The sequence below is a fragment of the Chrysoperla carnea genome, chromosome 2 (genome assembly GCF_905475395.1).
Source record: "Chrysoperla carnea chromosome 2, inChrCarn1.1, whole genome shotgun sequence".
NCBI classification, from domain to species: Eukaryota; Metazoa; Arthropoda; class Insecta; order Neuroptera; family Chrysopidae; genus Chrysoperla; species Chrysoperla carnea.
Window position 1 is genome coordinate 22999755 of NC_058338.1, and position 24050 is coordinate 23023804.

The 24050-nt window shown below is 28.4% G+C and overlaps 5 protein-coding genes across 5 annotated transcripts; 2 read left to right on the forward strand and 3 right to left on the reverse strand.

Moving 5' to 3' along the window:
* Positions 1–6224: 6224 nt before the first annotated feature.
* LOC123292556 (thymocyte nuclear protein 1-like) lies at positions 6225–6635 on the forward strand. Its single transcript, XM_044873269.1, has one exon. The coding sequence runs from the start codon at positions 6225–6227 to the stop codon at positions 6633–6635; it is 411 nt and encodes a 136-aa protein (XP_044729204.1).
* Positions 6636–7399: 764 nt separating this feature from the next.
* On the reverse strand, positions 7400–12421 carry LOC123293261 (zinc finger protein 501-like). Its single transcript, XM_044874023.1, has 10 exons — positions 12231–12421; positions 10950–11081; positions 10788–10878; positions 10461–10479; positions 9547–9668; positions 9090–9261; positions 8628–8789; positions 8122–8426; positions 7697–7870; positions 7400–7613 (listed from the first exon to the last, which is right to left on the reverse strand). The coding sequence occupies exons 1-10, from the start codon at positions 12363–12365 to the stop codon at positions 7432–7434; spliced, it is 1494 nt and encodes a 497-aa protein (XP_044729958.1). The 5' UTR covers positions 12366–12421; the 3' UTR covers positions 7400–7431.
* An 885-nt stretch (positions 12422–13306) lies between these two features.
* LOC123292557 (post-GPI attachment to proteins factor 6) lies at positions 13307–18384 on the forward strand. The gene is made up of 6 exons (XM_044873270.1): positions 13307–13526; positions 14833–15156; positions 15283–15514; positions 15851–16202; positions 16743–17187; positions 17732–18384. Exons 1-6 carry the CDS (start codon positions 13307–13309, stop codon positions 18382–18384), a joined length of 2226 nt encoding a protein of 741 aa, XP_044729205.1.
* Positions 18385–21865: 3481 nt separating this feature from the next.
* Positions 21866–23397, reverse strand: LOC123292295 (SAYSvFN domain-containing protein 1). Its single transcript, XM_044872889.1, has 2 exons — positions 23239–23397; positions 21866–22444 (listed from the first exon to the last, which is right to left on the reverse strand). Exons 1-2 carry the CDS (start codon positions 23338–23340, stop codon positions 22016–22018), a joined length of 531 nt encoding a protein of 176 aa, XP_044728824.1. The 5' UTR covers positions 23341–23397; the 3' UTR covers positions 21866–22015.
* A 194-nt stretch (positions 23398–23591) lies between these two features.
* LOC123293573 (protein stunted-like) lies at positions 23592–23955 on the reverse strand. The gene has a single exon (XM_044874438.1). It carries the CDS (start codon positions 23834–23836, stop codon positions 23666–23668), a length of 171 nt encoding a protein of 56 aa, XP_044730373.1. The 5' UTR covers positions 23837–23955; the 3' UTR covers positions 23592–23665.
* Positions 23956–24050: the final 95 nt, after the last annotated feature.

A 24050-nucleotide genomic window follows, 5' to 3' on the forward strand; every position in this document is an offset into this window, starting at 1 on the left:
TGTCATTCAGAGAAGTAATGAATTTTTTACGAACAACGCTTAGACGAATCAATCTTTCTTTCACTCCTTTTTTTGTATGCTATTATTAAGAAACTTACTATTCAAATTTAAATGAGCATTTTCGTGGGCTATATGATGGATTTTGTTAAAGTTACTAATTTCCTCATTGGAACTTTATTTGTTGCACAACAATTTAATTATTTTTGTAATTGATCATTTTGCATAATAGACTAATAACTGACTTAACTTAAAGTCTCTTTTTAACCCATAGCAGTCCAGATTCTGATGGAAAGATATAAATCTCACAAATATGATCATCGCCGCTGTAGTTCAGGTTAAATGCGCCGTCTGATTGGCTTGCTTCAAATACCTTGATTGATTCAAGTGAGAAAATATAATTTCAAATATCAATAATTGGCCTAAATAAACTTTCAATAAAATAATATGAAAAATTTTATTTAAAAAATGAAAATTTTCATTTTCATTTCATTTATTTATTGTTTCACAAAAGAATAAAAATTAATATTTCCATAAAAATCACATATACTAAAAAATGAAAGAAGAAAAATAATATATTAAACTCATATTAATTTATTTTGAAAAATATTGGTGATATTGTGACTCTATAAAAAATTATTAAAATGCTTATAAACATACATTTAGATTTTGTGCTGTAAAAATTGTATACATAAAGAATGGATCGTGATTCTATTAAGATTAGATGTTAACTATTGAAATGTTGTAGCTATGAATTTTTGAAGAAAATCGTCAAAATAAAAGATAATTATCTTTCTTTGATGACAACTCATTTAAATTAAAATGTAAACGTCAAGACAACTGACTATTTTAAAACATTCCTTTGTTCATCTAAAATAGTAATCAAAAAATTTTCTAAATTTTAAAAATAGTTACAGGAACTGTTTCTCCAATTCTTTATGTATATAATAGACCCTTTTAATGAAAAACAGAAATGCTTTTTGTTAATTTTTTATGAAAATATAGGTCGAGTAGAGCCTGTAACTCGAAAATAACGCATTTTTAACAATTAAAACACTATCAAAAAAATTGTTAAAAAGTCACAATATTAAATTTAAAATCAGTCAAGGAATACGGATGGTATAAGCATTTTAAATTACTAATTACACAGAGATATCCGACAGATACTGTGGTGTTAGAAGCTACTACAGCCATATGATACCATAGATACTCCATGCTGAATTCGGTTTTACTAGAAAGAGATACCAACAAATCTTTGAAGGCTTTTCTTTGCTGTCTGTTAAAGCAAATAAAAAAAAATCATGCATATTCTCTGTTCCATGAACAACTGTTAAATATCTTTTATCTTTGTCGTAATGTCATACAGCACTTTTTAACAGTTTAAAATAATTGAATCTATAGAACAGTATTATCGGATTTTTTCACCAGAAGATAAATACATTAATCAAAAGATAATTTTGACTTTTTCGACTTTTAACTATCGATATCCAACGATAGTTGTAAAAATAGAATTAAGTCGCTCACCAGAAAAAAAATGATTGAGTACTTTAAAAAATAATTAAATGTAGTTAAATAATGTACATTTGTCAAAAAATTTGTATGTATTTGATTTGTAAGGAAATATGCTATAACAAGAAAAAGTAAGGACTCAATTAAGTACTTTGGCACTTAATTTTAGGTAAAATTTGAAAAATTGGAGTTAATCGATTGGTACTGTGAACGATTTAATTACTAGAATTTAAATAATTTTCTGGTGAAGTATAGTTAGTGAATTATGTTATCAAGAGCAATGAATAAATATTTTGGTTCGTCATTATTAGATGCATTAAATTAGGTGAGATTATATTTCAAAAAGGGTATAAGTCGTCTCAGAATTACAAAGATTTAATAAAAAAAATCGAAACCAATCGCGGTAGATAGAGTAAAAGCGTGATTTCTATGACACTCCTTGCCCGCTTTGAAAACCCACGTTGAGTATTTTAATTGAAGATAGAGAGCAATTACAATGCGCAACTTTCATTTCCCTTTAAAACGTACTAATATCACTCTAAAAATGGCTACACAAATCACAAAAAATGACTATGGTCGAGCAAAATCACTACATAGTAGAAAGCAGACACGCTCTTGTTTAAAATAAAAACCGACACAATTTAATCCAAAATATTTATTTCTTTCTTTGCGTAACGTTATATTTCGCGAATCATGTCATTATAGTATTAAATAATAATTTTCGATTAAAAAAATTGAATATTTATCAACAAATTACAAAATTACACACAAAAATATATCAAAAAATACCTACAATATATTTTAATAACAAAATATTATTATTTAAAAAAATTAATTGAATAAATAAATAAATAATAAAATTATAATTTTTTAACAATATATGTACATACACATGTCAATAATATTAATTTATATATTTAAAAAAACGCAAAACATTTTAAGTAGGTACTACTAGTGTGACAAAACTTTTAATTTGAATTTAAAAAATCGTTTTATATACATAAATATAACCAATTATTGTTTCTTCTTCTATGAAGTCATTTTAAATTCTTTTTTTGTTCGTGTACAGTTCATTAAAAATATTTTAATGGGTGAGTCCTTTTATAGACCTTTTTATTTTTGAAAATGATTCGTTGTAGTCTACAGTACAGAGGAGGGTGTGGTTTCGTAACTAACACCCTTACGAAACTTTGTGAGTGGCTTCATTTCACGGTAACCTACAACGTTTTCATTTACGAAAACTTTAGAAATTGAGGCGTTTTCAATGTGAAAACCGGAAAACATGTCAAGAAAACAACCTATTGAAAAATTATGAACATCCATTTGCTTCTTCTTGAATGTAAGATAAATGAATATAAGAGATAATAATAGTGACCTACAAAAATATTAGGCCGTTTTCCAACAACTGGCTAATTTTTGCATTCAAGAAAAAAGCAAATGGATGCTCATATTTTTTCAATAGGTCGTTCTCTTGACATGTTTTCCACTTTGAAAACTCCCCAATTTCAGAAGTTTTCGTAAATGAAAACGTTGTATGTTCCACTTAAATGAAGCCACTCACGGGTGTTAATCAACAATTAAAAAATAACATATATCTTTGTCGAACAAGGATCAAAGAAATACATAATTTTTAAATTATGTATTATTATCTCTTCAATTTCTCTACAGATGTAAATTTGTGTATCGAATTTATGTAGGTTCCATTTACACATTTCAGTGTTCGTACGACAACGGCAATTTGCTAGATACTTGGAAAAGTATAAATTGTATACACACAAAACCACCAGTGTGCAGACCGTCACCAAATTAGCAACGAATAACATACAGAATAGGAGTAATTATGATTAGTTAAAATCGAAATTTAATGTCCTGTCTATTTTTTGAAGACTTTGTCGGATTCGTGTGAACCTATGTAATTTCTCTTAAGTTTGTTTAGTTAACAAAGCATTATTTCCGATATTGATTCGCTATTAGTAGCATATTTTGAACAACTTAGAATATTAATAATCTTAGCAACATCTTAGTGCTCGCGTATGATGATTTTGAATATAGTTATTGACGATATCAGTTCCTCTTTAAAATTACTGAGGATGAATATCTACAAAGCACGGCCAATAACTTTTGTATTAATAATTTTTATGTAATATATGGTGTACTTGATATAATCTTTTATTTTTTTATCTACCCATACAGAACGACATACTCCACTTCCAAACAATTTGTTTAGAACCGGTTTACCAGAATTTTACAGGACTCTGTACATAGATAGATTTCTCGAAAACTTATAGTATTCTTTCGAAAAATTATAGTATTTGCACGTAGTTTGAGATATTTTTAAAAAAATCGGCCTGAATGAATGTTTTTTTACGAAATAACTAGTTGAATATTTTTTATAATATGAGTGTCTTATCCCTGCGTTGAATGAGTATGTCTAGACGAGCAAAGTTCTTATTAAAATAAGTTATACACTGAGATTCTTAGCAACCTAGTCTGATTTTTCTTAGTAGCTAAACTTACAAGTTAAGGAAAGTTTTTGAATTCATGGTAAGAAAAATGGTGTAGTCACGAGGATGATTTACCATAGTCAGCAAATTTTCACAGGTCAAAAAGTGCTGTTCTAAGTTACTCAAATCTTACTTTTTTATGGTGTCAAGTTAGCTTAGTAAAAACTTTGTTCGTCAAAACATATCCAATGATTTTATTATTGAATCAAAATAGATTATCGAATGTCGAATTTTTTTTATAACAATTTGCCAAATTTGAAGTAATGATGAATAGAAAACATTGACTGCATGACCACATGCAATGAATTCGAGAAATATTTCTGCATTAAATAATTTTTTGAAACCTCGTTGGTTTTATAAAAAAAAAAATATTACTACTTGCCCATTATTGTATGACAATTTATTGTTATAAAAAATTGTTTTTAATTTGATTTTCCACAAATTGATTTAAATTAATTTTAATTCAATGAATCGTGTTTTTTTTTTTTTTTTTGTTTTTATAAATTATTACTGTTTTAAATTTTTGTAATTAAATGTAAATATAAATTAATATAAACTTATGATGTATTATAACATAATATTCATAATAATTATATATAAATATATATATATAATATTATATTCAAGTGGCTTTTATTTCTTTTTTTCTTAGGCCTTTTTCGTTTATTATTATAGGAAAATGTGATAATAGGTGTTTAAAAAAGCTCATGTTCATAGCTGGTAAAAGTAGATCAAAATTTGTATTACAATGCTATTTTTTATAAAAAATGTTTCGAAAAAAAAAGTTTGTTCTTTGATAAAGAATTACTATGATAAAACCCAAATCTCTAACCAGTAATAGTTCAGTTACGAACAGGAGCTATTTTTAAGTTCGGTCTATCAGTATAAGAGTTTGGACTGGCAGTATAAGAGTGTAGCAAAAGGATAAAGGACCTTGCACCAAACATAATGAAAAATCCTTTTGATGGATCCCAATTCCAATAAATCAAAAATTACTAAAAATTCGCCAAAGTAACAAAATTAAATGTAATTTCGAATAGGCGTAATTTTATTTAGAATTTTTAAATATTCCTACATCCTTTTCATAATAAGCAAAACTTCTTATAAAGAATGACTTTTTTTCTTAAAATGCAAAATAAAGAAATTTACAAGTATGGTTACCTCTATCCAGGGACACACTATATATATATATATATATATAAATCGTTATATATTGTAAAGTTTGTTTTATTTTTTTTTTAAATTTTCTATCCTATTTTTTCTTTCAGAACAAAATAATCAATTAATTAATTATTTAGTAAAGGTTAGTATTCAGTTAATTGAATGGTAATAAATAAGCTGGCTGGCTGTGTCGGTATAGCAATTGCCTATGAAACCAAAGTTCACTGGTTCGTATCCCAGTGTGGGTAATATTTTTACTTTTAAATTAAATGAATTTTTCCTGATGTTAAAAATTTTCCACTCATTTTATAGTTTAAATTATCTATATAACCCGCCCTCTTGTTATAAATAACGTCAGTTATGCATGTGTTATAAATCACTATTCTGTCAGGGGGTGGGAATTTATATTATCATAAATATATTTCACTCTTTAAGGCGGATCTTCACTCATTTTTCAAGGGCGTGAAATCATTATTTGATTGGCGTGAAACTTTATAACTTATTTAAGACTCCTCTTAAATATTCATTGGTGGAAAAAAAAAATTTATAAAGAAAAGCGATTTTCCAGAAAGGAATGGTTAAAGTTGCATTTGAATTTCAAGCACTACGATTATACCCTTTACCCTATCGATTTGAAATTTGGATATGTTATATGTCCTCATATTCTATCTGCCCTGGTTACTTTTATTTTTCGAAAATCCTGTTAATGTTGTTCCCCTTATCGTTTCATGACTTTTTTTTTGTAGTAGACTATTTATTATTAATATTCATATTTCATGGAGGATTTATTTATAATCTATAAGTCTGTGGTTTAACCACAACGTACTAGAAATGACAGTTTATATCAATTGTCATTTTAATAAGTTTTGGCGGCAGAGAATAAAAAGTTCAAGTGATCGAAGCACAAAACACATTTTATTTACAACTTTACAACGTCTGATTAACAGTCAAACCCTAGTACTAGAGACAGTTAAATATCTTTAACCAGCTAAAAGTTAAATGCAACAGAAATATTAAGGTAATTAATATACATTTAATTAAGAAGAAAGAAAAATGCAATATTGGCTCTTTAAATCGGAACCAAGTGCCTACTCATGGCAACAAATGGAAAAGGAGAAAGTTACCAAATGGGATGGTGTACGCAACTATCAAGCACAAAAATATATGAAAACAATGAAAGTAGGTGATTTGGGATTTTTTTATCACTCAGTTAAAGGAAAAGCGATAGTTGGAATAGTTGAGGTCTGCAAAGAACATTACTGTGATGATGGCTCCAAGTTTGGACAAGTAGATGTGAAATTTTCCAAACCATTAAGTAATCATGTACAATTAAGTGATCTAAAACAAAATTCACTTTTAAAAAACATGGCCATGTTAAAACAATCACGCTTATCAGTTTCTCCAGTCTCGGAAAACGAATGGGATGAAATAATACGAATGAGTAAATGTGAGAGTGAAAAGTAATTTGTTTTAAGGGCACAGTATTAATTCAGGGAGCGTTGTATTGAAATTTATTGTTATTTATACTATTATTTTCTTATAATAAAATATAAACATAAAGAATTATTTGTTTTATATTAATTAAACTTATCATATCTAAAAATAATACCTGTAACCTCGTGAGTAGCTTCTTTTTGTCAAGACTACCAAACTTTCTACGACTTTTTTCGAAAGTGCTGCGTTTTCAGATGAGCATGAAAACATATTTAAGCTATCGGTCTATGAAAACACAGCAGAGAATTTGACGGTCACTATGATCACTTTCAACTATGTATGCATTGAAAAGCAAAAATACTTAAGTACGGCATGTTCGAGGTGGTAGACAAGCTCATCGATGTAGTATTTTTGTGGGGCAAAATGTTTATTGTTTAATAATTATTAATGTAATAAATTCTCTGCTGCGTTTTTTCAGTTCGTTAGCTTAAATATGTGGTGAATTGAATTCACTTTGTGAATTAAATTGTTTATTACAAACTTCTGTTTTAAAATGTAAGTCAACAGCTCACAGTGTTCCCAAGCGGTCACCCATCCAAGTTCCTGCTGACTGTGCTCAATGTTGCTTTACTTCGGCAGGTATGCATGTATGGAACTTAAAAATTTGCTATAATTAATCATTTCGGGATGTCCACGTAAATACGCAAACTTGCATATGCTTAGAAGAGAATTTTTAAATGAAAGATATCTTAAAGTAAAAGGTTTCTAAGTTTGCACAAAAATTAATTATTTAATATTTGTATAAAAAATATTTTATTAAATAATTTTACAAATCATGCTTTTCATGAACTTTTTTATGCTTGATAACTTGACCTTTACTACCAAATTCACGACCACAATGTTCACATGAATATGGTTTTTCACCAGTATGTATACGCATATGTACAACGAGAGCACTAGGTGCTGCAAAATCTTTTTCACATATATTACACATATTTTGTTTGAATCCTGAAATAATAAAAAGTTCTTTCAAATAATTCTTGTTCAATTCATGAATTCAATAATGTTCAAATTCATCCAAGTTTCTTTACCATTCTTGTCATGCATTCGTCGATGTTTTTTTAATGATCCTTTTTCACTAAACGATCGACCGCATTCAGAACATAAAAATGGTTTTTCACCAGTATGAATGCGCATGTGTACCATAAGTGCACTAGGTGCAACAAAATCTTTTTGACAAATTTGGCAAATATTCTTTTTTATTCCTAAAACGACAGATAAAAATAAGTACATGTTTGTAGTTTTCTATTAATTCAATAAAAAATATGGTACAAATTCAAAATAAGTTTTTGTAATTACATATAATCAAATAAGTATGCCTCAAAGGACGTCAAATGCATAATTTGTCCGGGGTATCTAGATATCTAAGGCCGGCCCTGTCTGTGCTATCACTTTGACATATTTAATTTATTTTCAGCTAAAATTAGACAGTATAATAATATTGTTTTCAAAATACCTGTATGCTTACGATCATGCACTTTCAGCTCACTGGCAGTTCCAAACGCTTTTCCACATGCTGCACAAACATATGGTTTTACACCAGTATGCCGTCGTAAATGTTGATCCAGTGTTGCCTTTTCTCTAAATGTTTTACTACATATTGAACATTTGAATGGTCGTAAACCTAAATGTATTTGTGAATGCTTGTCTAACGTTACAGCTTGTGCAAATGCTTTTCCACAAATTGTGCACACAAACGGTTTTTCGCCAGTATGTGTCCGCTCATGTTTTTGCATATTTATTTTCAACAAAAATTCTTTGCTATAATAAAAATGAATCTTTAGAAAATGATTTAAGGTAGTACAATTACGGTACGTTACAAAAAAAAAAAATTTTTGATGGATATTGGAGTAAATTCATCATCGGTACAACCGCAGGTTTGACCGATATTTGAATTGTAATAGCTGAATTTTAAGTCAGAAAATTCGCTATAAATGGGAAATAAAATACATAAATTCTTACCCACAAGCTGAACATTTGAAAGGTTTTTCTCCAGTGTGTGTCATTTCATGATATCGTAATGATCGTGGATTTGCATAAGCTTTACCACAAAGCGTACACACTAATGGTCGTTCTCCAGTATGCCGTCTCATATGTATAGTTAAGTAATATGGTTCTCTAAAACTGGCATTATTCAAATGGTAATAATATATATCATTCAAAAATAACTACATTTTAATTTACTTAAGGTAGTATAGAGTAGTATATAACAAGAGTCACAATAGACCTTTTTCATGAAAAACAGAAATGCTTTTTGATAATTTTTAGGGAGATATTAGGGAGATATGCTTAGGGGGAAATCAATTTAAAGAAAATAGCGGACTGTGAATTGGAAAAAAAAAATTATTGTAGATTTAATTAGAGTAGTATTGCTTCTTTACTGCTATTCTACCTTAATTACATTTATATTTAATTATAACTTACGCTTGTCCACACACTGTACATTTATGATTCTTTTCTTTATGTTCACCAGTATGACGTCTCATATGTTTAATTAGTACATGTGCTTCACGAAAACTTTTATTACATTGTGTACACGTATGCGATTTTTCTTCTATACGATATGTTTTACTGTCTCTTTGAAGGCTTTGTTTTGCTGGAACAAATTATTTACCTGTATCTGATTCAATAATATATTCCAATGAAATGATTTCAAAAAAACTTTAAGTACCCGCAAACTCACTTACGAAGCTGATATATTTGCCTTAAACCTTCCTTAAGCATATACCAACTTATCCTGAGTATGGGAAGAAAATAAAATTTCTGGTATAATGTATAAATTAAAAAATTTTAAGTTTTTCGTAAAAGCGTAAATAATTTTCTCCAACAAATACTTATAAGAAAATTTGTTTGAACATAAAGTACATTTTTTATTACATACCTGCATCACATTTATATGACGATTTACTATCCTCATCATCTTCAGTAAGTCTTAATGAACATGGTGAAGTTTGATTATCACTGTAGGTTTCCTGTTCAATTTGATTATCCTCCTGTTTAAAACTAAATATGCGTACAATGTTAATCTAAATTACTTCAAAAGGTCGGAAATTTTCTCATATTAACTTAGTGGAAACTGTTACTATTGGTAAAAAAATAGTAAATACAATCTTGAATTCTTTTTCGATTTTTAAACTTCGTTAATTTCTAGTCAACGATATCGAATCGGAATTGTATTAAAAAATATTATTTAAAAATCGAAAGTATCTAAATTTTATTCATGCAACACTTACGAATCGACACGGCTGATTATCTATGAATAATCGTTTCTAAGTTATTAGAAATTACGAAAACGCTAAATAGGAAGTTATCCAACGCCTTCATTTTGAGTTCAAAATTTTTTAAGGATGTAATAGTTTAGTCCAAGGATGGCGAACTAATGGCACGCGACGTAATTTTTTGGGCACGCCACCGATTACAAATTTGACTATGAAGTATTATATTAGAACTAATGCGAATGATTCTAAGAACGCGAAGAAGCTGGCTCGTGCTATTTTAACCATATTTTCATCTACCTATACCTGCGACTCACTATTTTCAGAATTGAATAACATTAAAGATTCGCTTAGAAACTGTTTTGCACAGTTCAACAAGCATTCAGCTAAAAGTAACATCTTACAACTCTAGTATTTAGTATTATTATTTTCTCAATAATCACGAAGTCAAAATTATTTGACGGCACGTATGTGGCCTCATTAAACATTTGTTTAGAAAAAATTGTACGTTGAAACATAAATGTTCGCCGCCCCTGCTTTAGTCTATGTATAAACTAATAATAACATAATTCATATTTACCTTGTTTTGACTGGAAATTCTGAAAAATTAAAAGTACAAAAACATAAGAGAAATTTTTTGTATTAAAATTATAATATATATAATAAATGGAGGCAATTGAAGGAAAACCGCTTAACCCTGTATACAGGCTGCAACTATTATAAGAACGGATATCGGGCGCATAATAAAATCATAGATTTATGTTTTATACATGATTAAGGTTGTTGAGGCGCAATAGAAAAAAATACACCATTAAAAACTAAAAATTGAATAATTATCGATCTATTATCATATCTTGTGGAAAATAGTACGAAATCGAACAATAATGTCTATATCAAAAATGCTTACCATCAATTGATCCTTCGGTGGGTATATTAGCATCAAAATTAAAATCATTTTCTACCTTGATTGAAGTTGCATTTTCATTTGGAGGTGGTGCCTATAATTTTAATATTAAAACAAATTATTTGATATTATTTAGATTCAGTTATTAAATCTAACAGCACATACCGTTAATTCATTTTTAATTCCAAGTAATTTCGCATGCGAATCTTCACAAACTTTTTTAAATTTATAAAATGCCTCCACTTTTTCAACACATCCCATACAGATATTTTCTGGTAATCCATCATCATACGAAATCTATGAAATAAGTTTAACGTATATATTTATAAAACAAAATCGAGAGACAATTCGAAAAATATATGACAAAATGATTTTAGCCAAATTATTTGATTTTTGAAAAGTTAAAAGCTAAATTAGTGAGCGGGGGACTGCCCTAGTACTTTCTAGTTGTATCGGAAAGTATATTTGTATAAAATACCTAGAACCGAACCACATATTGTATTTTTTTTCCGTGCCTATAATTTATGGTCATATATTGAAAATTTTCTCTCGCGTGGACTCGCCCAGTTTTGCACGGGTTAATCGTGCCATTAATGGGGCCGAGTTAGCACAGATCTTCGGATTTTTTAGCACTTGCGTTCACCTTGTGATGGCGTCCATCATGCGATCCTTAAAGGTACGGGTATCCGTAGCGGATGGCAATAGCAGAACCCAGCAATCATTTTTTAAATAATAAAAATATTATAATTATGGGGGTATACTTGTATGTTCTCCTCTTCCGTATGTTATTGTATTACAAGCAGGGCTGCCAGAAGAGTCAACTTATTTTATACCGCTCGGTCACTGAAATTATACAGAATCAAATCTCATTATACATAGCGACAAAATTGTTAAAAAATAGTCTGTAAGTGGCGCTGTAGCAAGTCCAATAGCAAGTGGCTCTGGGTTAAAAAGTCACTTTTAATCCAGTACTTTTTTTAACCCGTTTACTTATAATGCTAACGAATATTACTCAGAGAGTGCCAATTTCGATTAGAATAGTTTTCGAAAGAGCGACAAGCGCATCACGCCATCTACGATTAAGAAATGTTCGATCTCTCGTTATCTCAAATAATCGGTTTTTTAACTCTCACAAAATTTACTTCACGTTTGAAGTTTTAATTTTGTATCCAATTATACGAGGCAATCTGCTATACAAACTGGATACATAAAATAACCATATTATACACTTTTTGTATCCGATTATACAATCTGGCAGGCCTGATTACAAGCCTATACCAGACACAGACAATCAACGACTGGAGTAACTTCTGAATACTACAATCTACTACATTAGTGATCTATTGTATAAATTTCTATGCATATAATTAAAAATCTGCAATTAATTTGGACTGAAACCGTTTTTTTATATGTTTATCGAATATCCTTAACAACTTGTACACATACATTTACTGTAGCACACGCCATTATAATTTCAGATAAACAATGTTTAAAAATTGAACACATTTGTGATGATTCTACTAAACACGTTCGACATATTTTATCAAAATTGTTTGTAACATCTTGCAGAATTCCATTCATTTTTTATTCATTTAAATAATTTTAATCACAAACATCACATTTAAAACACACAGAAATTGTTTTGTAACCATCTGTCAAGCCCATGTCAAAATATCAAGAAAAAACCACTTTTGCATCTCAACAATAATTTCTGTTATTTTCCTTATAGGATGGATTTTCTTCTGAAAAGATTCCTCCATGCTGATCGATTATAATAGAAAATTTGTTTCTATGGTAACAATTTAAAGCAAAATTGAATTTGATTACAATAATTAAATAGTTTTTTTTATATTATGGATTAGCGCTGTTACAAATTTTCACAACAAATAAAATCAAAATTTTGTTAATTGAAATTATTTTGAGGTCATAAAGGGTTATCAACAAAATTAAAAATTAAGTACAATACATGGAGGCTTTTTAAATTGAGTTCAACATATATTTTAATGAAATATTTCCGGCCAGCCAACACTCATTATACTTAAGATATACTTTAAAGTAAATTTAAAATAATGTGGCATTTGTAATAAATATTTTATGATATGAAGAATAATCTAGCATTCAGCTTTGTACAAAATTTACAATTTTAAAAAGTTTTTTTAAAGAAATTATTATTTAATTATTGCAATTATTAACGGAAATTGTATCAAAATAGTAAGTTTTTTTCAATTGTTATTTATTTTTAATCATAACTAATCATATTTTTCCATATTTGTCCTCGAATTTTTATCATTTTGGAGTCTTTTATCTCGAAAATGTTCATTTTAGAACAGAAGTTACTAGAGAACTTTTATTTCATTTTAAAGACATATTCAATGTTACTCTTCACACTTTGGGGTTCAATTAATCGTAACCCGCTTCGATTTATAAGAATTTCTTTGAACCTTTTCAAAAAGTAGAGCTCTATAAACAGAATTTTATAATTCTTTTTGGATTAATCGTTAGATTTTTTGTTTTTTACAGCAATGGTAATTTTAGTTGGTTTGATTGTTTTAAAGGCTCTTTTATTTATTGAGGTCAATTGTATTGAAACAACGAAAATAATTGGAATTAATGAAATTTTAAATGTAGGTCGTTATTCACAATTTTATAGTGTTTCTGTTGTACATTTTAAAGTACCAAACGATATACAGAATGTATCGTTTGTGTTCATTGCAGACATCGAGAAAAAATCAAGTTTTTTAAGTAAGTTTAAAAAAATATTACTAAATAGATTGTTGTTGATGATTATATTTATTAAACCAGGAACTGCCATAATAAACTGGTATTCAGTGTTGTTGAACTTTCAATTCGGAAGCCCACTAAACAGACGGTAGAAAACAACTAAAAAACAAGGGAAAATAAACAATTGACTGAGTTAATTGTTGAAATACCATGCATAAATAGTGTTGGTTACTCTATCACATTGCACATACATATGCAATTTATATAATACATACTATACAATTTACGCCTAGTTTGCGCCCTCACGGGTAAACAGTGATGTATACGAAAAGAAGTTTCAAACAAAAGTTGTTTATTTTTTGATAAGGGACATTTTTTATATTTAAAATTTTGTTCTATCTCTAACGGTTTACAAGATGGGTCCTGTGGACCCATAGGTCAAGACCCAATTGGCCTGTGTTGCTCATTTACGAAATCAACCTCACTTTTTACGTCCTGAGTACGCTGTAAAAATTTCAGCTTGATATCTTTTTTCGTTTTCGAGTTATCGTGCCCACAGACGGACGGATGGACGGACAACCGGAATTGGACTAATTAGGTGATTTTAAGAACACCTATACCAAAATTTTGTTCTTAGCATTAATATTTTTAAGCGTTACAAACTTGGGACTAAACTTAGTATGCCTTGCATATTACATATATGCATGGTATAACTACTGAGTTAACAACACTGCTGGTATCTAACCCAGAAAATCGTCATTCACTACGATCTATGACTAATAGCTTGGTTTTTGATACAATTATTGGTCTCAGAAATGATCTCATGTTCAAAACTGATAAGAGACATAGGAAAGCTTTAAATTAAAAATTTGCTCCTTATAAATAAAAACAAATTTTTTTTTGACATCGAATAGATTCCTCTGAAATTGAGTGGATAATTTTTTCTATAATTGTCTTGTCATTTCATTTTTGTGGAATCTAGCCGATTTTCAAGAAAGTGCTAAATGCCAACCTAGTTGGGCTGAGTTAGTAAGGGTTAGCGTTTTTTTTGTAGATCACATTAGAAGTGTGATATATAGAGCCTTTATAAAGAATTATAACTTCCTCCGATATTGGAAACTAAAGGAGGAGAAAAATTTGAAAGTAGGATTTTGCTATTCCTTATAAAGAAACCTATTCATTCTTTTACAAATACTTGGAACACACAAATGGAATGAAAATAGTAACTTTATTATCCTTTTGTGTGCCCCTTTGTGTTATCTTTTAGACGCCTTCAATTTGACCTTTGAATTCCGCTCTCACATTTAATTGTTTGTTTTATTTTTAGCATTAGGTTGTTCATCGCCTAATATTACCGTTTACATGCAACAAGGCGCATTACCTGTAATAGCACCAGATAATTCGAAATTTCCATCTACTTTCGTACAAATTGGTGGTCGATCTGACAAAATATATAGACATTTTTTAGCAAACGGTACAAGAAATTATATAAATGTTACATCACCCATACCTGGTGATTGGTTTGGTGTTATATTTCAAGATTGGATGCCGAAGAAAGATGTCAAAATATCTGTACCAGAAATGGCTAGAAAGTGTAAATGTGTGCTATCAAGCTATGCGATTGTTACATTAATAGATATTGATACAATAAGTACAGAAAATCCATTACAATTAAAATTTACAAATGAAAAATTATTAAAATTACAAATAGACGATCAAAATGTCAATAATTTAAATATAAGTTGTATATCTAAAGGATTGATTAATATGTACATAGCATCGAATTCAATTCCAGTTGATCTAAATCAAACGTTCAACATTACATTCGAATCAAATAAATTAGTTTCATTTGCAATAAATCCACAATTATATCCAACACGTTATATTTTATTCAAATCAAATTCGAATGAGAGTACAAGTATTAACTGTAATTTTAATCCTGAAAAGAATGAAAATCAAACAATTGGGAAGAATAACACCGATGCGGAAAAAAAGAAGGAAACAAATATGTAAGTATTTTAAACTTGAAATTCAGAAAAGTCAAAATCGAAAAAAATATATATATAAACGCGCATTAAAATAATTTCTTTTAATAATTTTTTGATACTAAATACAAATCTATGTATTATACAGATGAATTAAATTTATTATACAGACGAATTGATTTAGGGCCTGGTTTCGAGTTTCGATGCAGTTTTTTAGTCGCAGACCTGTGTAATTTTTATTCTTCAGGAAAAACTTTACCATTTCAAGTGCAATATAATATCATGACATTATTTTTAAGTGCTTAAATTTAAAAAAAAAAAAACAGCCATTATTAATAAATTGTATTCATTTTGTTTCAGCACAATTTATTTACCAGAAAAACAATTTGGTTGGCAATTATCAAGTAAACGTTTCATATACGATCAATATGATTTAATAAAATTATCGTCAAGTAAAATTTTAACATTTGCATATATATTAAAGCCAAATTTAGAATTAAAATCACCGAAATTAGTAAATTTAACATCATCATTGACAGTTTTTAAATTTTCTATTAATGATCTAAGTGAAATTGGTGGCACATTATATTTAGGTTTTACGTTGAATCCTTTACGTAATATATCATCGATGCCATATTTAACTGTGATATGTTTACGTCGAAATGCAATTGAACTACCATCGTTACCGAACAAATGTGTTTACTTTAATGAGGTAAAAAAATAATTATAATTCTTGAATCTAATCTTGATCACAAATTAGTTGTCAGTTTCAAATCAACTGTCGACAGAATTTCCCAAATCGAAAAAAACTTGTAACAAAAACAGCCATTTATATTGTCTAAGTAGGTTACATACTAAAACATCTCGGTCTTTTCTAACACCGATAAAAATAATACGGCACATAAACAACCCGATGCCAAACCAACTCGGTACAAATACAACTCAACAGGGTTAACCAAAAAGTAAAAAAAAAACACGCAGACACGCGCTAACTCGACCCCATTAAAGGCATGGCCAATCCGTGGATGAGTGAATGAGCGCAATTGATAAATAGTAAGTAATCAGGTAGTCGAAATTGTAACTAATGAATTCGGGTCTTCTTCTGATCCATTTAGTGGCACCGGTTTATTTTTTGCAGGATTATTTTTACCGGATTTGTAATGATAGAGTTGTTTTGACCAGAGTTTTTAAATACCGAATTAGTCATGACTGCTCCCGCTCAAGTATAATATCAAAAACTTATTTTTTTTAGGTATACAACACAACACTTCTACTAAACAGTACAAGCCCAATTGGGACTTACGAAAATATTCATGTACCCTATCCAGAAATAGGTACATGGTATCTATCAATTGGATTGTTTAATTATAGTCAACGAGTTGAATGCGTAGAATGCATGAATTTATTTCAAACATGCGTACAATTTTGTGAAAATAATTATTGTGCTTCGAAATGTTTACAATTAATGAATGAGACTTTACCATATAATGAATGTAATCGATGTAATGTTACATTAAATTCATGGAATAATGAACAAAGTCTAGATTTGAATGTAACATCGTTTAATGCAAGTGTGATTTTCTCAATATCTGTATCGCCATGTTTAGATGACTCGTGTGGTTCAAATGGAGATTGTCGTTTAATGGCTGAGAATAATATTATCTTTTCAACGTGTGATTGTAATAATGATTTTATCGGTAAGTCTCTTTTTTTAGTAAAATCTCTCTCGTTTAATATTGTGTTTTTTAAAGATGTGTAATTATAAATTATCCAGTCAAATTACACTTTGAAGGTTACAAAAATTCCCATAGAGCTAAAAATTGTTATGAATGTTCAGAATACTATTATAAATGAATTGTGAAAAGTCCCCATAAATCCACTTGTGCAAAAAATTTTATTGAAGGGGGAAGTTTGCAAAAATAGGTTTTTCAGCAAAACGGCGAGTTTAACAGCAAAAATAGCCCAGACAGCAATTGTAGATCATTCAATTTGCTACAAAATGTGTCTCTGCACAAGCCTATTTTTGCAAACTTCCCCCCTCAATAAAATTTTTTGCACAAGGGGGATTGATGGGGACTTTTTACAATTCATTTATAATAGTATTCTGAACATTCATACCAATTTTTAGCTTTATGGGAATTTTTGTAACCTTACTTATATTTTATGGACTAATTTGACTGGATTAATTCTTATATCTATTTAGAATTATTTGAGTAATTATTGAATATTATTTTGTTCCAGGATGGGATTGTTCCGATGATTCACAAACAGTTAGCAAATTAACAGCACTTATAGGATTGCTTTTATTAACATTAAGTAATTTAGGATTTCTTTTCAGTATATACGTAGCAATAAAACGTACATATTATACAGAAGCCTTAACATACACATTCTGTATGTGTTTCTCGTTCATGTATCATTTATGTGACTCAGGTTATGGTATTTACACCTACTGTTTACTGCCAATGAATGTATTAAAATTTTGTGATTTCTTTTGTGGCCTTCTATCCATATGGGTAACATTAATTGCAATGGCCGATTTACGTACAGAATTAAAGAGTGCTTGCCATATAGTTGGTGTAATATTATTAATATTAGGTATATTATATAATATGGAAAGTATATTAGTATTTGTAATACCAGTTACAATTGGAATATTTATTTTCACAACTAGTTGGACCATACAATGTTATCATACACGACATTTATATCCAAATAAAAATTATTTACAGAAATTTTTACCCATTGGAATTTTATGTGTATGTATTGGCATTATTTGTTTTGGACTCTTAGAAACACATTCAAATTATCAGTATACGCATAGTACCTGGCATGTTTTAATGGCGTTAAGTATTGTTATGATATTACCAAAACCTAGTGCCTTTAAAACATAATACCAAAAAAAAATAACAAAACACCAAAGAAATACTCGAATACTTTTTTAGATAAAAGTTTTATATGAGATACCCTTTGTGTTAAAAATATTTCTTTTTTATATTAAAAAAAAAAAAAATTATATAAAAGAAATATTAACATTTTTAAAAAGGGAAGGAATATTTATATTAATAAAAGATAGAATAAGTTTTATTAGGCAATAAAACTAAATGAGAAAGCCTACTAAAAGTTATGGGCATTCGTAGTGCTCTTACTTTGTCAATTCAGCGTATTTCTCACCTTTGTCATTTCAAAGTAGAATATAATCCCCAGGTTTATTCTATTTTTCAGAACTCTGAGTTAATGAGTTTTAAGGTACGTTTTCTAATACTAGAAAATTAAAATTCGGAATAGGATAAAAAATTGGGAAGTCTAGATTTCTTTAAGTAAAGGAAGATTAACGTTTTTATTGATTGTTTCTAGTGTTTATTTCAAGTCTTTACTAAAACATAAACAACTAAATATTTCGAAAAAAGTATGTAGTTCGATAGGGCAGTTACTAAACTTCATAGTATCTTTTTAGGATCTTGTATGCTCAATAATGCAGTACTATAGTAATATACGTACTTTTTAAGGTTCCATTATCAAAGATGAAAAATGGAATTCCTATAATTTCGCCATGTCTGACTGTGTTACAAAATTCATATTTTCAATTTCTTAAAACTCTTGCAACTTTTCCATCAATAACGTAACGGTGGATTGCACTTTCAGAGAAGTATACAAATTTTTAAATTAACTATTCTTCTCAAATGAACATAGCACAGGATTCGAAGCTCCAAACGATGCAAAAATTGTACCCCCTCCTATTTTTAAGATATGTGATATAAATCAGAAAAAACAGCTATTTAATTTTTATTCGTACATTTTCTTCAATATAAAATTAGTCTTAATGTTTTTTTTAAAAGAACAAATTTTATAACAAAAATAGTAAAAGCATGTAGTTCGAATAATCGTGATTAATCAAAGTAGTCAGAATTTTCCACCCATGAAACGGAAAATATTACAATAAGTCTCAAAGCCATTCCAATTCAAATACGTAGTTTTTTTAATTACTTTTAAATATTTTTTTTTGTTAATCTATAATTAATATATTTATTTATTACCCATTCGATGTTTAGTTTTCATTTTGGCCAACGCAACGGTCTGTATGAACACTATATTGTAAAATCGATTTTTAAAAACTCATTCGATTCAATTTTTTGATGTCCTCATTTTGGTAGACGTAATTTTGTGGAGATAAGATAAAAAATTGGAGAGTTGTAAAAAGAAACTTGACGTGGGCCGAGAATGACCTTTATGACCTATACATTAGGACATAGTACCCACATTTGCACAAACATAGTATTTGATAGTAATATGAACAAATTTTGTTATTTTTGTATATTTTAACATTGTTGATGGTCATATTTTATGTTTTTACTCTTTAATTATTTTGTTAATTGTATAAAACTATCATTATTATGAACTGTTTTAATTTAATACGTATTGTAAGTGGCCATTTCTCACGATGGTTCAGATTGAGATCCGAGAAGCTGAGCCTTTCGTAAAACGGAATTTTTTTTGTAAATGTATGTCTTAATTTATAGTTTAAAAATTGGAAATTGTATCCTTGTCAAAATTGCGGACATAATTTTTGAACTTGAGAAATGGTAATCAATACATATAAGTAATATTTATTGATATTCCTATTTAAGTTTTAGAGAATATTTAAAATGTGTCCAAAAGTATGAAAATCACAAATAATTTATTAATACTCTTTTTTTCCATTTGTAGATAAAAACAAAAGAAAAATGCCAAAGATTTTAAAATGTTTACAAAATCTAGGAAACGCTTACGAAATCTTTTTATATTTTTTGTTACAGATTTAAAAAAATATGCATCGTTTTTTAATTAAGGTCAATTCAGTTTGCAATTAGTTATACTAACAAACGAAAATGACCATTGTATTAGGACTTTTTTTCGAAAGTGCTGCGTTTTCAAATTAGCTTGATAAAGTCATATTTAAGCTATCGATATAAAAAATTAGGAGGGAAATTTGTCGAACACCATGACCTCTTGATAACATTGATAATTATTAAACAATAAAATATTTTGTCCAACAAAAATACTTCACCGACGAGCTTGTCTACCAACCGAACATGCCGTAAATATTTTTCTTTTCAATACATACATAGTTCACTTTTGATGAATTGTTTAATAATTATTAATGTTATTAAGTGTCCGACAAATTTCCTGCTGAGTTTTTTCAAACCGAAAGCTTAAATATGACGTTATCTTGCTTTTTTGAAAACACAGCATTTTCGAAAAAAAAATCGTAGAAAAAAAGTTTGGTAGACACGCCAAAAGGAATCTACTCACGAAGTTTCAAGTATGTATTGATCATTTAACAAAAATCTGCATATCAGGTGTCAGGCAGTAATTAAACAAAATAAATAAGAACAAAACGCAAAAACATAATGTGGAAATTGATTGTACAAATATCAATTCGTGTATTTTCACAAGCCATCTGAAAAACCTAACTTAATTTCTACAGTATTATGCTTTATTTTAGATAACGTATTATAATTTCCAGTGAATGAAAAACTTTAGAACAGCATTTAAATAAAATAATCGTAATATTGGCATTTTATTAAATTTGTATTTATTTCAAACATATAAAAAGAAAAACAATAAATTTAAAATTAAATTTTTGGATTATTAATTAACTAGTAGTGTAATTGTAAAATTTATCACATTTTTGAAAAATGAATATTAATTATTTTCTGAAACTGTAAAGGCCAGTAATTCCACTGAGACTCTGTTTGTAACATTTGTAACATGCGGATAACAGTACAAAAAAGCATGTAATCTTTTTTATTCAATGATTGAAGAACATTTTCTAGCATACGTAAATGATTCAGTGTAACTAACGCCTTACAAAAATAGAATGGACCATTTTCCTGAAATTCGCAACAATAAGTAATCACTTAAATTTGATTAAATTTTTTTTATAAATTATACCCCTCTTCCCCAAATAGCGTTTAATAGGCCGTACTTCTCTCAGGAACAAGGTTCATTCGAAGATATGGAAGTAGATCAAACGATATGTGTTTATTTGAAAACTAAGTTTCACAACTAATTTTGACGTTTTAACTACACATAACATAATTGATGTTATTTAAATACTACCGAAGATAATAAATTTGAACCCTCTAGGATATTTCGAATTAAATTGGTTTTTTTCCCCAATTGCTTAGATCAATTAGCCTTTTTCCTGGGAAGATTAAAAATAAATCCTCTAGATGGCAGGATATATTTGTAATCTTCCCAGGAAAAAGGCTAATTGCAGACCGTCACCAAATTAGCAACTATAAGAGTTATTACGATTAGCTAATTCATACTCATGATGACTACATTGTAGTCGAAATACGTATTTATTTAATACAAAAATTGATCTAGGACATGGGGGAAAAATCGAAATTTAATAATTTTATGTTATTTTTGTATCGTAGTGTATACACTATTTACAATAAGTGTATTACATCAAATCAAACAAAGAACAAAATTTTTTTCAAATAAATTTTTGTTGTGTTTTAAAAGTCTGGTTATTATTTATAATTTATATCCTATTTCACGTTCAAATTGTTCAGCACTTAGTGTACCATCAATCCGTTCACAATTTTCATTAAATACTGAATATGCACTCATTTGACCATCTTTTTTTGGTTTTGTACCCGTATTAATATAAATACCAATTAATGCTGATATTATTATATAAACAGTGCCGAAACCTAGTTTAATAAATACAAAAAATAAAGTTGTCCAAAATATAAAATATAATATGTATAAAAAATAATCTAAACAATTTGGAGGGTTTCCATCAGTGTCACTAGTTGGTGAGCTTGTTGTACTTATCACGGATATATCATCGCTGTCCGAATTTAAATTCTGTTGTGATTGTGATGTAGAAACAGCAGCAGCAGCCTTGTGGTTAGTCTTTATTGGTTGTTGTTCGGATGTTGGATTAGATGTTACTACAACCTGAAAAATGCATTATTTAAAAGTAATTGCTGACAATTTAATTCGCACTTAAAGATAAAGAGGATTAAGCTTTTTAAAGGTAATGATCGCAATAAACAAAAACTTAAAATATGATCAAATAAACGGCTAATGCAAACGCGGTTCTGAAAGAAATTTAATCGACACCTCAGAAACTAATCTTACAATCGTAAAATCAACAATATTTTCGTGTTCATAGATTATTTGGGGTAATGAATAAAGAAAAAAAATACAATTCCAACTCATTTGAGGATTACCACCATTTAGCTTTTTTAAAAATAAAAACTTTTCGTACAGGTTTATTAGGAAATAACTCAAAAACTACTTACATAAACGTTAAATGAACTTGATTTTGATATTTTATAGAAAAGATTATGAGATATCAACCTAAATTGTGTGCCCGGGCTGATATTCCTGTCGAATCGAATTTCAGCCGATCATTAAGAAACTTGTCGTTCAATCGAAAAATGAAACAGAATTTTTTATTATTTCTTTCAAATAATCGGTTTTAGTAATTAAACCTCCTAATTTCTAAGCTAATATAATTTGGATATAGAGAGTAATTTACGAAATATCGTTTGTAATCGTAACATACTGTAAGTAAACATTTATTTTTCGGATTTTTGAGTCTAATCTACTTTGTACAAGTACTTAATAAAACTCGACATTTTACTAAAATTTTATACATCTGTTAAGGCTTTTTACACGGAAAATTGTTTACTACATATACTGGAATTCAATAATATTTATGAAAATCGTGAATTATTTTTACCTACCTCATCCATGTTTGTACGAGGCCAAATTTTCAATTTATTTATACTATTTAATAATTCATTTTTCCTTTGTCGTAATCTATATTCTGCTAATTTTTTATCCATTTTTATTATTTAGATTCATACTTAAAAATTCGCAAATGCTGTCGTCAGCAACCATTCTATACATAACCAAACTCGGTCTGATAATTTACAATTTAAAAAAAATTGAATATAAAAATTTTTTTATTGATATTCAATTTTTTTAGAAACAATTGAAATTGTTTATAAAGATCGTGTCGTGAGTGAATTAAGGATAAATATTTGAAAACTTTATATGAAATAATACAACAATTTTAATGTAACTACTAATGCATTTTATTTAAACAATTTATACAATAATTTATTAAGGTATTTGAAATTTCATATCATCCAAATTCCAACAATTCTATTAAGCTGATTTTTGTGATTTTCCATCTTTCCAATCAGTAAATTTGATGTGTGACTCCTCTCGCTTTGCAGCTTCATTTCGTAATTCTGGTTTTAGTGCTTTACGTACACATCTAGCAGCAATTTGTGAAAAATTGATGTAGCTAAGTCCAGCGGCTCTCCAGGCACTCATTTTAATAAATTATTTGTTTTATATTAAATGAAACTGAGAATTTTGTATAAAGAGTATTATGTAAAACTACAAAGATGGGATTGATTACCCAGATTGATAATCATAGAGTAAAAAAAAATTTGTTCAGCGTGTTTCCATTCGATATAGTTCATAGGACTTTGTGGAATTATATCTAAACCACGATTAGATCCATACACACGTTTTCAAAACTAAA